Raw genomic sequence first — 14,405 nt, 5'->3', positions numbered from 1 at the left:
AGTTACTTTAAATGGTTATTTGTTGTTGTTGTTTGCGATAAAAAACAAATAATAAAACAGTCACCCCAAAATACACACACAAGCAAAACTGATAATATAGCAGGCTAGAAATTACCAAACATACATAAGAGGCAGATAGAGAGATTTAAAAGTTGAAAAATTAAGAAATGTCCGTATGTATGTGTTGACAGTTACGTTCATATATGACAGCCATCTCCAATTAGCGTCCCGCGGGCCAAATCCGGCCCGCAAGAGCAAAGTGTCCGGCCCGTGTGGACCCAGTGACTAACTAATAACCTGCCATAAGGTGAAATAAAGTGTTGGTAAAGTTGAAAATATATTCACATATTCGGGATCAATAAATCTGAAGAGAAACGTTTTCAAAGACAAAAGATGCCTCTTTCCCACCGTAATATCATAGACTACGAGCTACAAGGACCAAAACCCAGATTTTTTACATAAATAAGCTGTCCTCCGGTCTGGACGGAGAACATTGATCTCTATGTGCAGCGGGGCGAGTGTGCAGGGACCGTCTGCAAATTACAAGACAACAGCAAGACGCTGCAAACAAAAATCATTAACTCCACTATTAAACAATATTGTTTTCCTCTTGTGCACCACTTGCTGTAGTGCTGTTGTTTTTTGTTGTTGATCAAAATATTCTCCAGGGGCATTCAAATAAATAAATTGTTGATATTGGACTTATTTTCTTTCAAGTGTACATTTTTATCTGTCCCTCAACACAGGCTATGACTACTACTACTATCTGCTACTACAACCAACTACCACTGGTAGTACTAATCATTACAATCATAATACTTCAAATAATAGCAGCAACAATAATAACATTTGCACATAAAACAATGTTTAGTGGTCCAATGAAAAAAATAACAGACAATTTGGCCCTCGACTTGGCAACCTGGACATAATTTGGCCCTCAGTGAAAACTAATTGGGGAACCCTGCTCTATACTTTATATACTGGAATTCCTGTTCAAGTTGTGAACAATTTGTTGCTGCATTCAAAAGGTTTACACATGAATTACATTTTTGAGATTCAAACACTCACCTGTTGTAGTTCCTTCGATGCCTGAAGCATCTTTAGTGGGTGAAGGTGCGACAGCTGCAGGATCGTTGACAGTTTCCCTGCAGAAAAGAGAGAAAAGGTATCAAAATGTTAATTGAAGATCAATCCTGCAGCATCTACTTCCACACTGTCCACCAGTTTGGTCAGTGTGAACGGAATGCATGTATGTTTATGCCAGAATAAGACTAAATCTGACATATCATGTTATATTTTGCTAAGAAAATAAATGAGCAATCCTTAAAAAAAGAACCTAAAGTCAACAGTAAGAGTTGTTTCCTTGCTACAAAGGCAGGTTTGTATCAGATAGACTAAAAAAAAGGAGATCAAACAATCAACACTTGGGTTTGAGTTTTCACAGCGACGTGGGGTTCATGCCTTGTTTTCCCACTCAAACCTACGCTGCGCTTCAATAACGGTTTGAGTCGCCCTCGCTCACTTGCCCTCAGCCCTTGCTATGACGTCACACGGAGGCCACTTGGAGGGCGGAGGGAAAGAGGGCGGAGGGGGAGTGAAAGGGGTAAATGGAACACACCTGCCCTCGTTCACTAACAGCCCAGACAATCATGGATCAACCACACGTTGTTGGAGTAGCGCTATACTGCCTATTCCAAATTACACAAAATATGCGGAGACTCATATTCTACGCTTGATGGCAATACGTCTGCTTATATACTTACACCTGTAAACGGTGGGCTCTGCCATAACTCTGCAACAGACAGTCTAATTGCACAATTTAAGAAAATGAATTAAATTTAATTAATTTTCTACTTTCTTCTTTCTTCTTCTTCCTTGGTGGTGAATAGACAGCAGACACTGGTGTTTGAGGTTCATTATCGCCACCGCATGGACATATTTTTCGTGCACCACTGCAATGCATTGTGGGTGATATACAGCTCTGAAGTGGCCATCGTTGTTCACTCGATCACTCAGCCCTCGAGGGTCGATCTCACGGAGTTCACTTCAGCTGTTCAGGGAAATGGAACAGCCCTTAAGATGGCGGCGGGGATTCCCCCGAGGGCAAGTGCTTAGGGCAAGTGAGCGAGGGCGACTCAAACTGTTATTGAAACGCAGCCCTACACATTAGTCCGACATGCAGGAGTAGGAAGTGCTGTGTGATCACAGGATCTGCTGAGCACAGCTGTTCATCACTCCCACTGTTTAAAGAAACTCTTTTCCTCCCCCCTCAGCACAAGAATCACATGTACTGTAATACTCCGGCTACTACAAGAAGTTTTTCTCTAATTATATCTGTATTTCACAACTGATTCACATTGAATTTTGCTGCTGAATCAAATGATAACAACTACTAAGTTGCCATTAAATGTGGCCCCTGGTGATGAACTATTTTGATTTAAATGTCTTAATAGCATCCAACCAACTAGTGGATAAATTGCCATAAAATTTGATAAACATTCATGGTCCCGACAGGATGAACTGCGATAACTTCAATTTGTCCAATCTTTTGATTCACGACAAATGCAAAATACCTGCACGAATAATAACATCCCCACCGACAGGGCTCCAGAGTGCGACCATTTTGGTCGCATATGCGACCAAAATTTTTATGAGTGCGACTGAAAAAAATTGTAGGTCGCACTGGTGCACCTAACGCTGCTCGGGTGAAAAAAAAAAATCATAAGCGCAGCATCTCTTTGTGTTCTCCTGATGGCATCGTGGTCTAAACCAATAAGAGACAGAGCTCGGGCGGGTCCTTGCCTCTGATTGGCTGTGGTCCTTTTCACTGCTGTAAATTGTGTCAGTTCGAAAAATGCGAGCGAGCTGAGCAGGTACTCTGAGCGCTTCGATTTTCTTTGAAAATGAAGAGAGGCAGAAAGCCTCGCCCGAGACTAAGGCCCCGTACACACGGGGACGAACTTTTTTTCTGGGTTTACCTTGGCGTCGTTTCAAGAAAATCTGCGTCCACATGAATCCACTGAAAACGACTCAGCGCGCTGTAGTACATATTCCAGGCCCTTATGCGGCGCTGTTTCTGCTACAAAAATGCAGAAGAAGAGACGGAGCGTGACCGGATGTTTGCCGTTGCTATGGCAACACGTGAGAGTTACGGCTAATCTCCGCCCGACCACCCGATCAATAAACACCCATAAGATGACAATTTGGCCCGTATAAATAAAACCAACAATAAGCATCAACAGCCGTCACCCTAACGACCGTGACGAGGCGTTGTCACACATTGGGATGGATTAATTAGACAAATAAATGCCTACATTCATGGAAAGTTAGCTAGCGGTTGTTTGTTAGCATCATAATAAAGTAGCTTTTTCCCCGGAATATCGCCGCCCTCTCTCGGCTCCGTTTATTTTTCTTCATACAGCGGCCCTGATACACCGACGTACAGACGAGCAGAATATCTGCTACGAGCACGGAGGCTGCCGTTGTTGTTGTTGTTGTTCGCATCGAGACGTTGAAAAAGCGCAATATGTCCAAAAAGCATACTACATGCCGTGATAAGTGTGTTAATAAAGTGGCCCCTCATCCAGCTGCATTTCAGCGGCAGGCTGTATCGATCAGGTCCGCTGAGGAATCTGAAATTATTATAAAATTCAACGTCGCATACAATATTGCAAAGGAGGAGTTGCCGTTCACCAAATTTAAGTCAGAAATGATTCTGATGAAAAAAAATGCCGACACTAAAGAACAAGACAGCTGAGGTTGGAAACGCCACGTACACGTCATTCATGACTGACGGCGACACAGACGTCTCTACGAAGGAGTGCGTTATTGTCTACTGTCGCGTTTTGCATAAAGGGAGTCCGGTCAACATGTTAATTGGACATGTCGGGTGGAGCATGGACACGCACAGTGTTTGAAGGCCCACATTACAACATGAGAGATCATGATTAGGAAATTGTATAGTAGCCTATTCCTAATATTATTATTAAAAATGAATAGCCTAAGTAAAAATATAAGTAGGCTAGGCTAAGATCACATAAACAGTTTTCCATTTGCAATCTATAGACTAGCGACCTGTATGATCTTTTTATTGTGCCACAAAGCAAGCATTTACTGCGCTTGGGCATCAGTGTGCAGATTGGTTGGAGAAAACGGTTCCTCTGGGTGCTGATGGTGCTGCAGTTAACCTAGGCCATAAGGGGGGTGTCATTATGTAAAAGGAGAGCGATAAAAAGGTGACTTTTTGGCGTTAAAGGCGACGCGATGAAAAATGTGGGTGCACCTAAATTTTGTGCTGGTGCACCTAAAAAAAAAAGTTAGGCGCACCAGTGCAACCAATGCAAAAAGTTAGTCTGGAGCCCTGCCCACCGGTCCTGTTTTACCTTATTGTGTAAATTAGCAACACTGTCATTGTGAGCTAAGCTAACACTTTAAGATTGATTGTTGAAAAACTCCTTTAATCCATTTTACAATGACCGAGCCGTTAGCATGCTCGCTAATAGGCCTGTTTTTTACTTTAAGTGATGAATCTGATGGAATCCTGCCAGAACAAAGCACAATATAAATGTCAGACATGCATGTGCAGAGACAAAAACAGCATTTTTATGTTTTCTGTTGCCAAAGACGTACAGGATGACATAAATGAATATTGTGTTTTCAGAATACACAGCGTTGACCTGCGGTTAAACGGCGTGTCTGGAGGTTTGATCCATCTAAATGCAAAGCAAATTTTTACAATGCAAAAGACAATAAGGCGTATGAGATATGAACAGATGATTATTTGTAGCAAGACTCGAGGGGAAGATGCAGCCGCTCGGGTTGAAAATGTTATTGTTCAAATGTAGTTAGTATGTGTTTAACTGCAGCTTCCATCAGTCAGACAGGAGGTGAAGGTTCATTAAAGTGGCCTCTGAAAAGTAGAGAAAAACTCCAAAAATAAACGCAACAACCGTTGTCATGGTTAATAAAGTGGCCCAAGAGTTGAAACAAATGATACAGTGTGAGTTCTGCCACTTTAGTGAACCTTCACCTCCTGTCTGACTGATGGAAGCTGCAGTTAAACACATACTAACTACATTTGAACAATAACATTCTGCATCAATCACAAACCACAGTGATGTGATGAGCATCTATTCTAGAAGTGAAATCTGTGAAGGTGTCCAGTCTCTCTCTTGATCTCCACACAAACCAACAACCAGAGACAACAACTCTATCATCAGCAAATCAAGATGGCCAATCAACGCCACTCTTCTTTCCTGTTTCCTGCCTCAGGGTTCAATGATTTACGTCTGGAGGGAACGTTTTGCGACGCAGTCATCACTGTTGAAGACGTGGAATTTAAAATCCACAAGATCTTCCTCTGTGGATGCAGCCTCTACTTCGAGTGAGTACATTATCTGATATTAGGGGGGAAACTTGTGAATTTATATCCTTCAAATGAGCAGAAAGTAACAGTAAATTGATTGATTAGCGATGTGAAGTCTGAGAGAACAGCCACAACACGTAACCAGCTCATAGAGCATCTGTGATTTAAAACAAAACAAGAGGACATTAAACACCTGATAGACGGCTACGAGAATATTTGTAACATATTTGAAAGGATCATTCAGAATTCAACCAGTGGTGTAGTTTCCCTGTCTGTCTATAGTTTTTATAAATATAATGACTTGACTGGATATCATCTCAAATGAGGTTTCTTGTTTCCATTCATCTCATATCGACTTCCAACATGTGAAGTTTGTACATCGGTTGTAGACTCAGCTCAAGTTGGATTTATGATGTTTGCCAAACGTGTTATTGTTTTGTTGTTTTTTAAAAATGTGAAGTAGAATTTGAGCTGCTGGTCTCTCAGTTCCATACTACTGTACTTTAAAGCAGATTTTAGAATGGAGTGCATTCAGAAAAGTTACACATCTGTTACAAAATGCATATAATTCACTATTTCCATTCCAGATGTCATTTATTCAACAGGTTTCATGTGTGTCATTCAGCGTGTTGGGTTTGTCAGTGATGTGGTTTAAAGTAAACTGGGAGGAGCCTTCATATCAGTCATATTACACTCTGCTGCTGTTTTGAAAAGCGCCCCACTATATTCTTATCCTAGTTATTAGTGTGAAGCAAAGAAGGAACAGCTGACGTCAGTTTCTCATCCTCTTCTTTGTGTTTTCATCCTGACCCACAGAGCTCTCTTCCAACGCTGGTCTTCTCCAGACAAGAAGGTCTTCAACATCCCCGGCCTGACTCCTGACATGATGCAGCTCCTCATTGACTTTGCATACACCGGCTCCGTTTCAGTGACGGAGGACAACGTTCAGGAGCTGCTTCTAGCAGCCGATCACTTTAATGTGATGGGCGTTGTGAAAAAGTGCTGCGACTTCCTGGAGAGCCAGCTCTGCCCAGAGAACTGCATCGGCATCTTCCAGTTCACCGCCGTCTGCTTCTGCCCTGAACTGCAACGCCAGGCCTACAGCTTCATCGTCGACCACTTTGAGGAGCTGGTTTCCTCTGAAGAGTTCCGGCAGCTCTCTGTGCAGCAACTCAGCGCCATCCTGAACCGAGACGACCTCAGAGTGAGAGATGAGAGGACTGTGTATAAGGCCGTCCTCCGCTGGATCGCCCACTCACTGCAGGAAAGGAGAGACCACATGGCTGTGCTCTTATCTAAGGTAGGATGACTTCCTGTCACATGATTTCTTCTCCGTGGTTTCATCCTGACTGAACAGTAGTCTGTAGGGCCACCTCTAGAGTCAAGGACCAGCCTAAAGTACTGCCGTCCATGAACTTCTATCCAAACATTCTGTCCTGTTTTCTCTGCAGGTGCGGCTGGCCTCCATGGGTACAGAGTACATGAGGATCAGTGTGATGACTAATAAGCTGGTGAATAACAACGCAGACTGCCAGCGCATGGTCAGGGAAGCCATAGAAGTCGTGCAAAACCAGCCTGATGTCTACCACCATCTCGCCCGTCCTCGCCTTCCAAACGCCGTCCTGCTGGCCATCGGAGGCTGGAGTGGCGGCGATCCGACTGCCGGCATCGAGGCCTACAACGTCCACACCAACGACTGGATCAGCTTGACCCAGCATCTGGAGCGTCCTCGTGCCTACCATGGCACCGCCTTCCTCAACGGGAGCGTCTACTGCGTTGGGGGCTTCAACAGGTTGGAGTACTTCAACAGCGTGTGCAGGTTCGACCTCGGCTCAAAAACCTGGCATGAGGAGTCGCCCATGTTTTTCCGCCGCTGCTACGTGAGCGTCACTACACTCAACGGGTGCATCTATGCCATGGGAGGGTACGACGGGCATCGACGACTCTCCACTGCAGAGCGCTATAACCCCGAGACAAACCAGTGGAGTCTCATTCCATCCATGCAGGAGGTTAGAAGTGACGCCAGCTCCACAACGCTCCACAACAAGGTGGGTCTCATAATTCTCACATTATCTCACAGTTGTGTAGTGATATTTCAGATGATTTATTACCAGTAGAAGCCAAGAAAAGTGTTAATTCTTAAATCATTTCATTGTTAAATCCTATTAAAGTCCTTTCCTGTTGTTCCCAGGTTTACGTTTGCGGTGGTTTCAATGGGAACGAGTTCCTGCAGACGGCTGAGTGTTACAACCCAGAGACCGACCAGTGGACGACCATCGGCCTCATGACCTGCGCCCGCAGTGGGATTGGCATCGTTACGTATGCAGACCGCCTCTATGCTGTAAGTCCAGGAAACACTGCTGACCCTCACATAACAGAGAGAGAGATTTGATCAGCACTTGTTTTTTGTAGATTCAGAGAAACTGGTTCAATCTCCATTTGACCTTTTCATTTCCTCTTCCTCCCAAAGGTCGGCGGCTTTGACGGCGCCAGCCGTCTCCGCAGCGCTGAGGTCTACGACCCTCGGAGCAACACCTGGAACCAAGTGTCCCACATGTTGACCCCTCGCAGCAACTTCGGCATCGAAGTCATCGATGACCGGATCTTCGTTGCCGGGGGCTTCAACGGCATCACCACCTCCACCAACGTGGAGTGCTACAACGTGACCACTGGCGAATGGTCCGAGGTCTCTGACATGGGGATCGGCCGCAGTGCTCTGAGCTGCTGTGTGGTGTCCGGACTCCCCAACATGGCCCAGTATCTGGTCCCACGTGATGTTCTGCCTCTTTTAGACTTGGATAGTGTTCCTGTGGAGTCTGAGGAGGCAGGACGTTCTGCCTAACACCATCCACCCTGTTTATTAATATGTTTTTTTAAAAATGTAAATAATAAATAATAAATTATTTCTGTATCAAACTGCTACTGACAGATTGTGTGAACTTTTAGTTTTATACCATGTGAAGGTGAATTTTATAAGGTAGTCAAACTAAAAAATGAAACTGTTGGCTGTTATCTGCTAAATGTGTATTCCAGCATATCTTATTCTTACTTATTATCTTACTTATTGTAAGTCGCTTTGGACAAAAGCGTCTGCTAAATGACCTAAATGTAAATGTAATATCTAAGAGTGTGATATGCTTCTATGGTATTTGGCATTTTGAGATTTAAAAGCCACCAAGGTTTACATTTTTGGCTTTTTCAAAGACCAATAGAGTCATGAGTTCAAAGGTCAATATAAACATGGCAGTACCTTAACTCCTCTTCTGAGCCACTCAATTCAGCAGTTGTAGTAAAATCATACTTCTCGCATTCATTCTTGTCATCTTAAAGTACATAAAGAAAAAGTAAAATGCATACAAATGAGTAAGTCTTAATATACAACAGGTTTGGCTATTATATAATACATGTGTAACCAGCATGAAGAAAAAGGTTACTAAACCTATATTTGTCATTTAGACAGTTCTACTAAACCCCCATTAGATGGCAGTATTCCCCTGCTAGTGTTTGTATACGGCGTGAACCTAGGTCAGGTATCGCGTGAAGTCTGCACCTGAGAGCAGACGCCATTTTCTCTCAAGGCATAAGCCAGACAGCAGCAGAGCAGAGCAGACCAGACCGAGGGAGTCGGTAGCTAAAACAAAGAAAACACGACGCAAAGAGTAGCAGAAAGCTGCGGATAACGGCAGAGACGTCCGCAGGCAGACCCGATAAGCCGTGAGCCGACGAGGAAAAACCCCCTTTGTGAAGTAAAATGCATGAGACTCCGGTGAGTTAGCACACAGTTAGCTTCTAGTTCGGTAGCCGTTCAGACGGAAAAAAATACATTTATTGTGCTATTAACTTGGGTTTTGTTGGTCTATGTTGCTTAAAATGTGCCATATGATGCCTTCCAATGTTTTTTGTTGTTGTTACTTTTGTGCAATTTCTACCGTAGTTTATCGTTTGTAAAAAGATCGCTAGCTTGAAATGCTAAAGCTACTAGCAACCGCGACATGCTAACTGCTAGGTTGGGATGCTATTTTGTCCACTGTTTTATGCTTAGTAATGCTAGTCGCCATGCTAATCGCTAAGCTAAGGCTCATTTTCCATGCGGTTTACATTGAGAAGATGCAGTTTAATCATTTTTTATGCCATTCGAACTGTTTATTTGTGTTATTAGCCACTGCAAATGGTAACAGCACCATATATTTCATTTATTGATTAAGGAAAATGCACTTTTGTGTATAAAAACTGTAATTAATTTTATGTTCAAGAGTTAAATATTAAAAAGGTGAATTAAAATAGTTAAAAACTGATGATAAATGATAAATAGAGGTTTAAAAAGATGCATAAACTGTGTCTGTTAAAAATATCATTGTTAACATGATAATTCATGAATAATTGATTTCATTTATGGTCAAAATTAATTGTTTTAAGTCATAATAATTAATTTAATGTGTTCTAATGTATTTCCTAAATTTTGGTGAACCTAGAAAACGATGAGATCTCATAAGAAATAGAGACAGAATCAGATGAAGTTTCTTATACCTATGCACTTTCTGTGTAGGTTGTTTTTTTTTCTTTGCTAGTCTGAACTGAGAAACAGAGAGAACGAGACAAACAAGATGGCGAGCCCAGCCCAACGCTTCTGAGGACGAGACGAACGAGATGGCGAGCCCAGCCCAGCGATTCTGAGAGCGAGAGAGAAAGTTGGAGAAGCAGTGTGGCCAGCTGCAGAACCTACCTACCTCAACGACTCCGGATCATCTGAATCTCACACATTGAGAGCAGATAAGATATACACACACACTTCTCACCTACCCGGGTAGTAGTAATAAAAGAAACTGAAGACAAGGAAACTCAATTGACATTGACACTCAGAACACACATTGGATCCCCCTCAACGGAACACACAAGAATGCTGAGCAGGAGGGCTCAGTGTCCCAGGACTCTTTTCTTTTCTTTTCTGGCGCCTTATTATTTTGAAAAAGGGAACAACCAAGTTGTTTGTTTATTATTTTATTTCTCATCGATATTAAAATATCACCTGTTCAAACCACTCCTCTTTTTGAGTCATTTACCCAACTCCTACCGAACCTAGGGATGTGAGTATCCATTAATCAGGGTTAAAGGTGCTACACATGTTTTATATTAGTGGACATCATCTTGGATGCCAACAGTCAACAATAAACTGAGGCTATTGAATGACAATATTTTAATTTTTATTGCATATGATGTGATTTTGTGAGGAAGGGGCGGGACTAAATACGCTTTTTGCTTCCTCCTGTTCCCTCTCGAATATATTTTGTTTTTTTCCGGCTGAGACTGTTTATTTGTGTTGTGCTTCTGACATTTAGTTACTTTAAATTTTATGGTTATTTGTTGTTGTTGTTTGCGATAAAAACCAAATAATAAAACAGTCACCCCAAAATACACACACAAGCAAAACTGATAATATAGCAGGCTAGAAATTACCAAACAAACATAAGAGGCAGATAGAGATATTTAAAAGTTGAAAAATTAAGAAATGTCCGTATGTATGTGTTGACAATTACGTTCATATATGACAGCCATCTCCAATTAGCGGCCCGCGGGCCAAATCCGGCCCGCAAGAGCAAAGTGTCCGGCCCGTGCAGACCCAGTGACTAACTAATAACCTGCCATAAGGTGAAATAAAGAGTTGGTAAAGTTGAAAATATATTCACAGATTCGGGATCAATAAATCTGAAGAGAAACGCTTTCAAACACAAAAGATGCCTCTTTCCCACCGTAATATCATAGACTACGAGCTACAAGGACCAAAGCCCAGATTTTTTACATAAATAAGCTGTCCTCCGGTCTGGACGGAGAACATTGATCTCTATGTGCAGCCGGGCGAGTGTGCAGGGACCGTCTGCAAATTACAAGACAACAGCAAGACGCTGCAAACAAAAATCATTAACTCCACTATTAAACAATATTGTTTTCCTCTTGTGCACCACTTGCTGTAGTGCTGTTGTTTTTTGTTGTTGATCAAAATATTCTCCAGGGGCATTCAAATAAATACATTGTTGATATTGGACTTATTTTCTTTCAAGCGTACATTTTTATCTGTCCCTCAACACAGGCTATGACTACTACTACTATCTGCTACTACAACCAACTACCACTGGTAGTACTAATCATTACAATCATAATACTTCAAATAATAGCAGCAACAATAATAACATTTGCACATAAAACAATGTTTAGTGGTCCAATGAAAAAAATAACAGACAATTTGTCCCTCGACTTGGCAACCTGGACATAATTTGGCCCTCAGTGAAAACTAATTGGGGAACCCTGCTCTATACTTTATATACTGGAATTCCTGTTCAAGTTGTGAACAATTTGTTGCTGCATTAAAAAGGTTTACACATGAATTACAATTCATGCTACGTTTGAATCTTTTTTTTTTTTTTTTTTTTTAGAATTTACTATTTTAACAATAAATAATGCAATAAATGTATGATTATGCATTTGTTGTTTCACGAAGTTGGAAATGAATGTTTAAGTCAATGCTGCTTACACATAGCGAGACATCCAGCTTATTAATTAAACACTGGTCCCGGATCTGAAGTTATTGGTATCGGGACTGATACATTATTTAACACCAGTTTCCAATCATTTAGAGTGGATCCAGGTGAGCTGGAACTAAAGTATAGTAACATTGTGAAACAAAAGAAAAACCTCAGGACTCACCGAACTTGAGGAGGAGGATGAAAGAGGAGGATGACGAAGGAGAAACGGAGCCAAAACCCGGCCGTCTTTAAAGATGAAAGCTCCCCGTCTGTCTGAGATCCAGATGGAAGGAGGGTTGAGCCGCTGAGAAAGCTCGACAGGGAAAAGTGCTACCTTCACGTTAACCGTCACAGCGATCACAGCTGGCAGCTGTCATATTTATCACAGAGGCCGTGATCTGATTGTCATGAGATAATACCGGGTTATCTTCGTGACGGGGCATATTCAATATCAAGAGACAAGCCGGGACGTCCAAACATGTTTCTGGGCTCCTGATTTGCCCCTTTCACTTCCCCGGTGTCTCAGGAAGTCTAAAAGGGATACATCAACAAAAAGCACATTTTTGAGATTCAAACACTCACCTGTTGTAGTTCCTTCGATGCCTGAAGCATCTTTAGTGGGTGAAGGTGCGACAGCTGCAGGATCGTTGACAGTTTCCCTGCAGAAAAGAGAGAAAAGGTATCAAAATGTTAATTGAAGATCAATCCTGCAGCATCTACTTCCACGCTGTCCACCAGTTTGGTCAGTGTGAACTGACTGCATCTATGTTTATGCCAGAATAAGACTAAATCTGACACATCATGTTATATTTTGTTAAAAAAATAAATGAGCAATCCTTAAAAAAGAACCTAAAAGCAACAGTAAGAGTTGTTTCCTTGCTACAAAGGCAGGTTTTTATCAGATAGACTAAAAAAAGGAGATCAAACAATCAACACTTGGGTTTGAGTTTTCACAGCGACGTGGGGTTCATGCCTTGTTTTCCCACTCAAACCTACACATTAGTCCGACATGCAGGAGTAGGAAGTGCTGTGTGATCACAGGATCTGCTGAGCACAGCTGTTCATCACTCCCACTGTTTAAAGAAAACTCTTTTTCTCCCCCCTCAGCACAAGAATCACATGTACTGTAATACTCCGGCTACTACAAGAAGTTTTTTCTCTAATTATTTCTGGATTTCACAGCTGATTCACATCGAATTTTGCTGCTGAATCAAATGATGACAACTACTAATGTGGCCCCTGCTGATGAATGACTTTGCTACTTAATAGCATCCAACCAACGAGTGGATAAATTGCCATAAAATGTGGTAAACATTCATGGTCCCGACAGGATGAACTGCGATAACAACATCAATTTGTCCAATCTTTTGATTCACGACAAATGCAAAATACCTGCACTAATAACAACATCCCCACCGGTCCTGTTTTACCTTATTGTGTAAATTAGCAACACTGTCATTGTGAGCTAAGCTAACACTTTAGGATTGATTGCTGAAAAAACTCCTTTAATCCATCTTACAATGACCGAGCCGTTAGCATGCTCGCTAATAGGCCTGTTTTTTACTTTAAGTGATGAATCTGATGGAATCCTGCCAGAACAAAGCACAATATAAATGTCAGACATGCATGTGCAGAGACAAAAACAGCATTTTTATGTTTTCTGTTGCCAAAGACGTACAGGATGACATAAATGAAGATTGTGTTTTCAGAATACACAGCGTTGACCTGCGGTTAAACGGCGTGTCTGGAGGTTTGATCCATCTAAATGCAAAGCAAATGTTTACAATGCAAAAGACAATAAGGCGTATGAGATATGAACAGATGATTATTTGTAGCAAGACTCGAGGGGAAGATGCAGCCGCTCGGGTTGAAAATGTTTGAGCAAAACGTTTCCTGAAGCTGTGCATGAAATACATGATTCAGGCATTGTGGGAATATAATTCTCTCTCTCTTTCTCCCCATAAAGGGGAATAAAACCCCGCCTTCCTCACACAGTCTAAGTGAAACCAACAACCCGCCCCACTGCTGTGTTCCTGAGCCAGGCGGCACAAATGATCTGGCGGGTGGAAAAGGGACACAGAGACACACTGAGGATGAGAACGAGTGCTGACATGTCATGTTTTACAGTCTGATTCGGCTGGACATTTGCCAGAGTGCTCATTATGGAGCTGCACGGTGGGGGAGAGACAGCCCGCGGACCATAATGCTTTGCACCCGCAAAGTGGCATTAATCCCAGCCACCCAGCAGCGGGATAATGGCTCTGAATGGATGTTTTATTGACTTTGTTTTTTATTATTTATACACATAATTCTTATGCATTTGTTGTGCTAGATACATGCACAACATTGCATTGTTACGAGACCTGATTTTATTTTTGGATGATGGTTTTACAGTAGCTTAACAGAGTCATGTGACCCATGAGTGGACCTGGCTGTGCATTTCTGCAGGAGGCAGCCAGAAACGAGCATGTAGTGAACACTTTGGGGGGAAATACAGGAAATATATTTTCCCCCAGTGGACA

General features: G+C 42.2%; 1 protein-coding gene across 1 annotated transcript; it reads left to right on the top strand.

The window, feature by feature from the left end:
• Nucleotides 1-5,228: 5,228 nt before the first annotated feature.
• On the top strand, nt 5,229-8,207 carry LOC311015239 (kelch-like protein 10; the record flags this gene model as incomplete). Its single annotated transcript, XM_084012368.1, has 5 exons — nt 5,229-5,383; nt 6,182-6,665; nt 6,817-7,413; nt 7,557-7,706; nt 7,836-8,207. 5 exons carry the CDS (start codon nt 5,229-5,231, stop codon nt 8,205-8,207), a joined length of 1,758 nt encoding a protein of 585 aa, XP_083868494.1.
• Between the last annotated feature and the right edge of the window lie 6,198 nt (nt 8,208-14,405).

Source organism: Eutrigla gurnardus (assembly GCF_963514095.1).
Source record: "Eutrigla gurnardus genome assembly, chromosome: 1".
Classification (NCBI taxonomy): Eukaryota; Metazoa; Chordata; class Actinopteri; order Perciformes; family Triglidae; genus Eutrigla; species Eutrigla gurnardus.
This window is presented reverse-complemented; position numbering and strand designations above follow the sequence as displayed.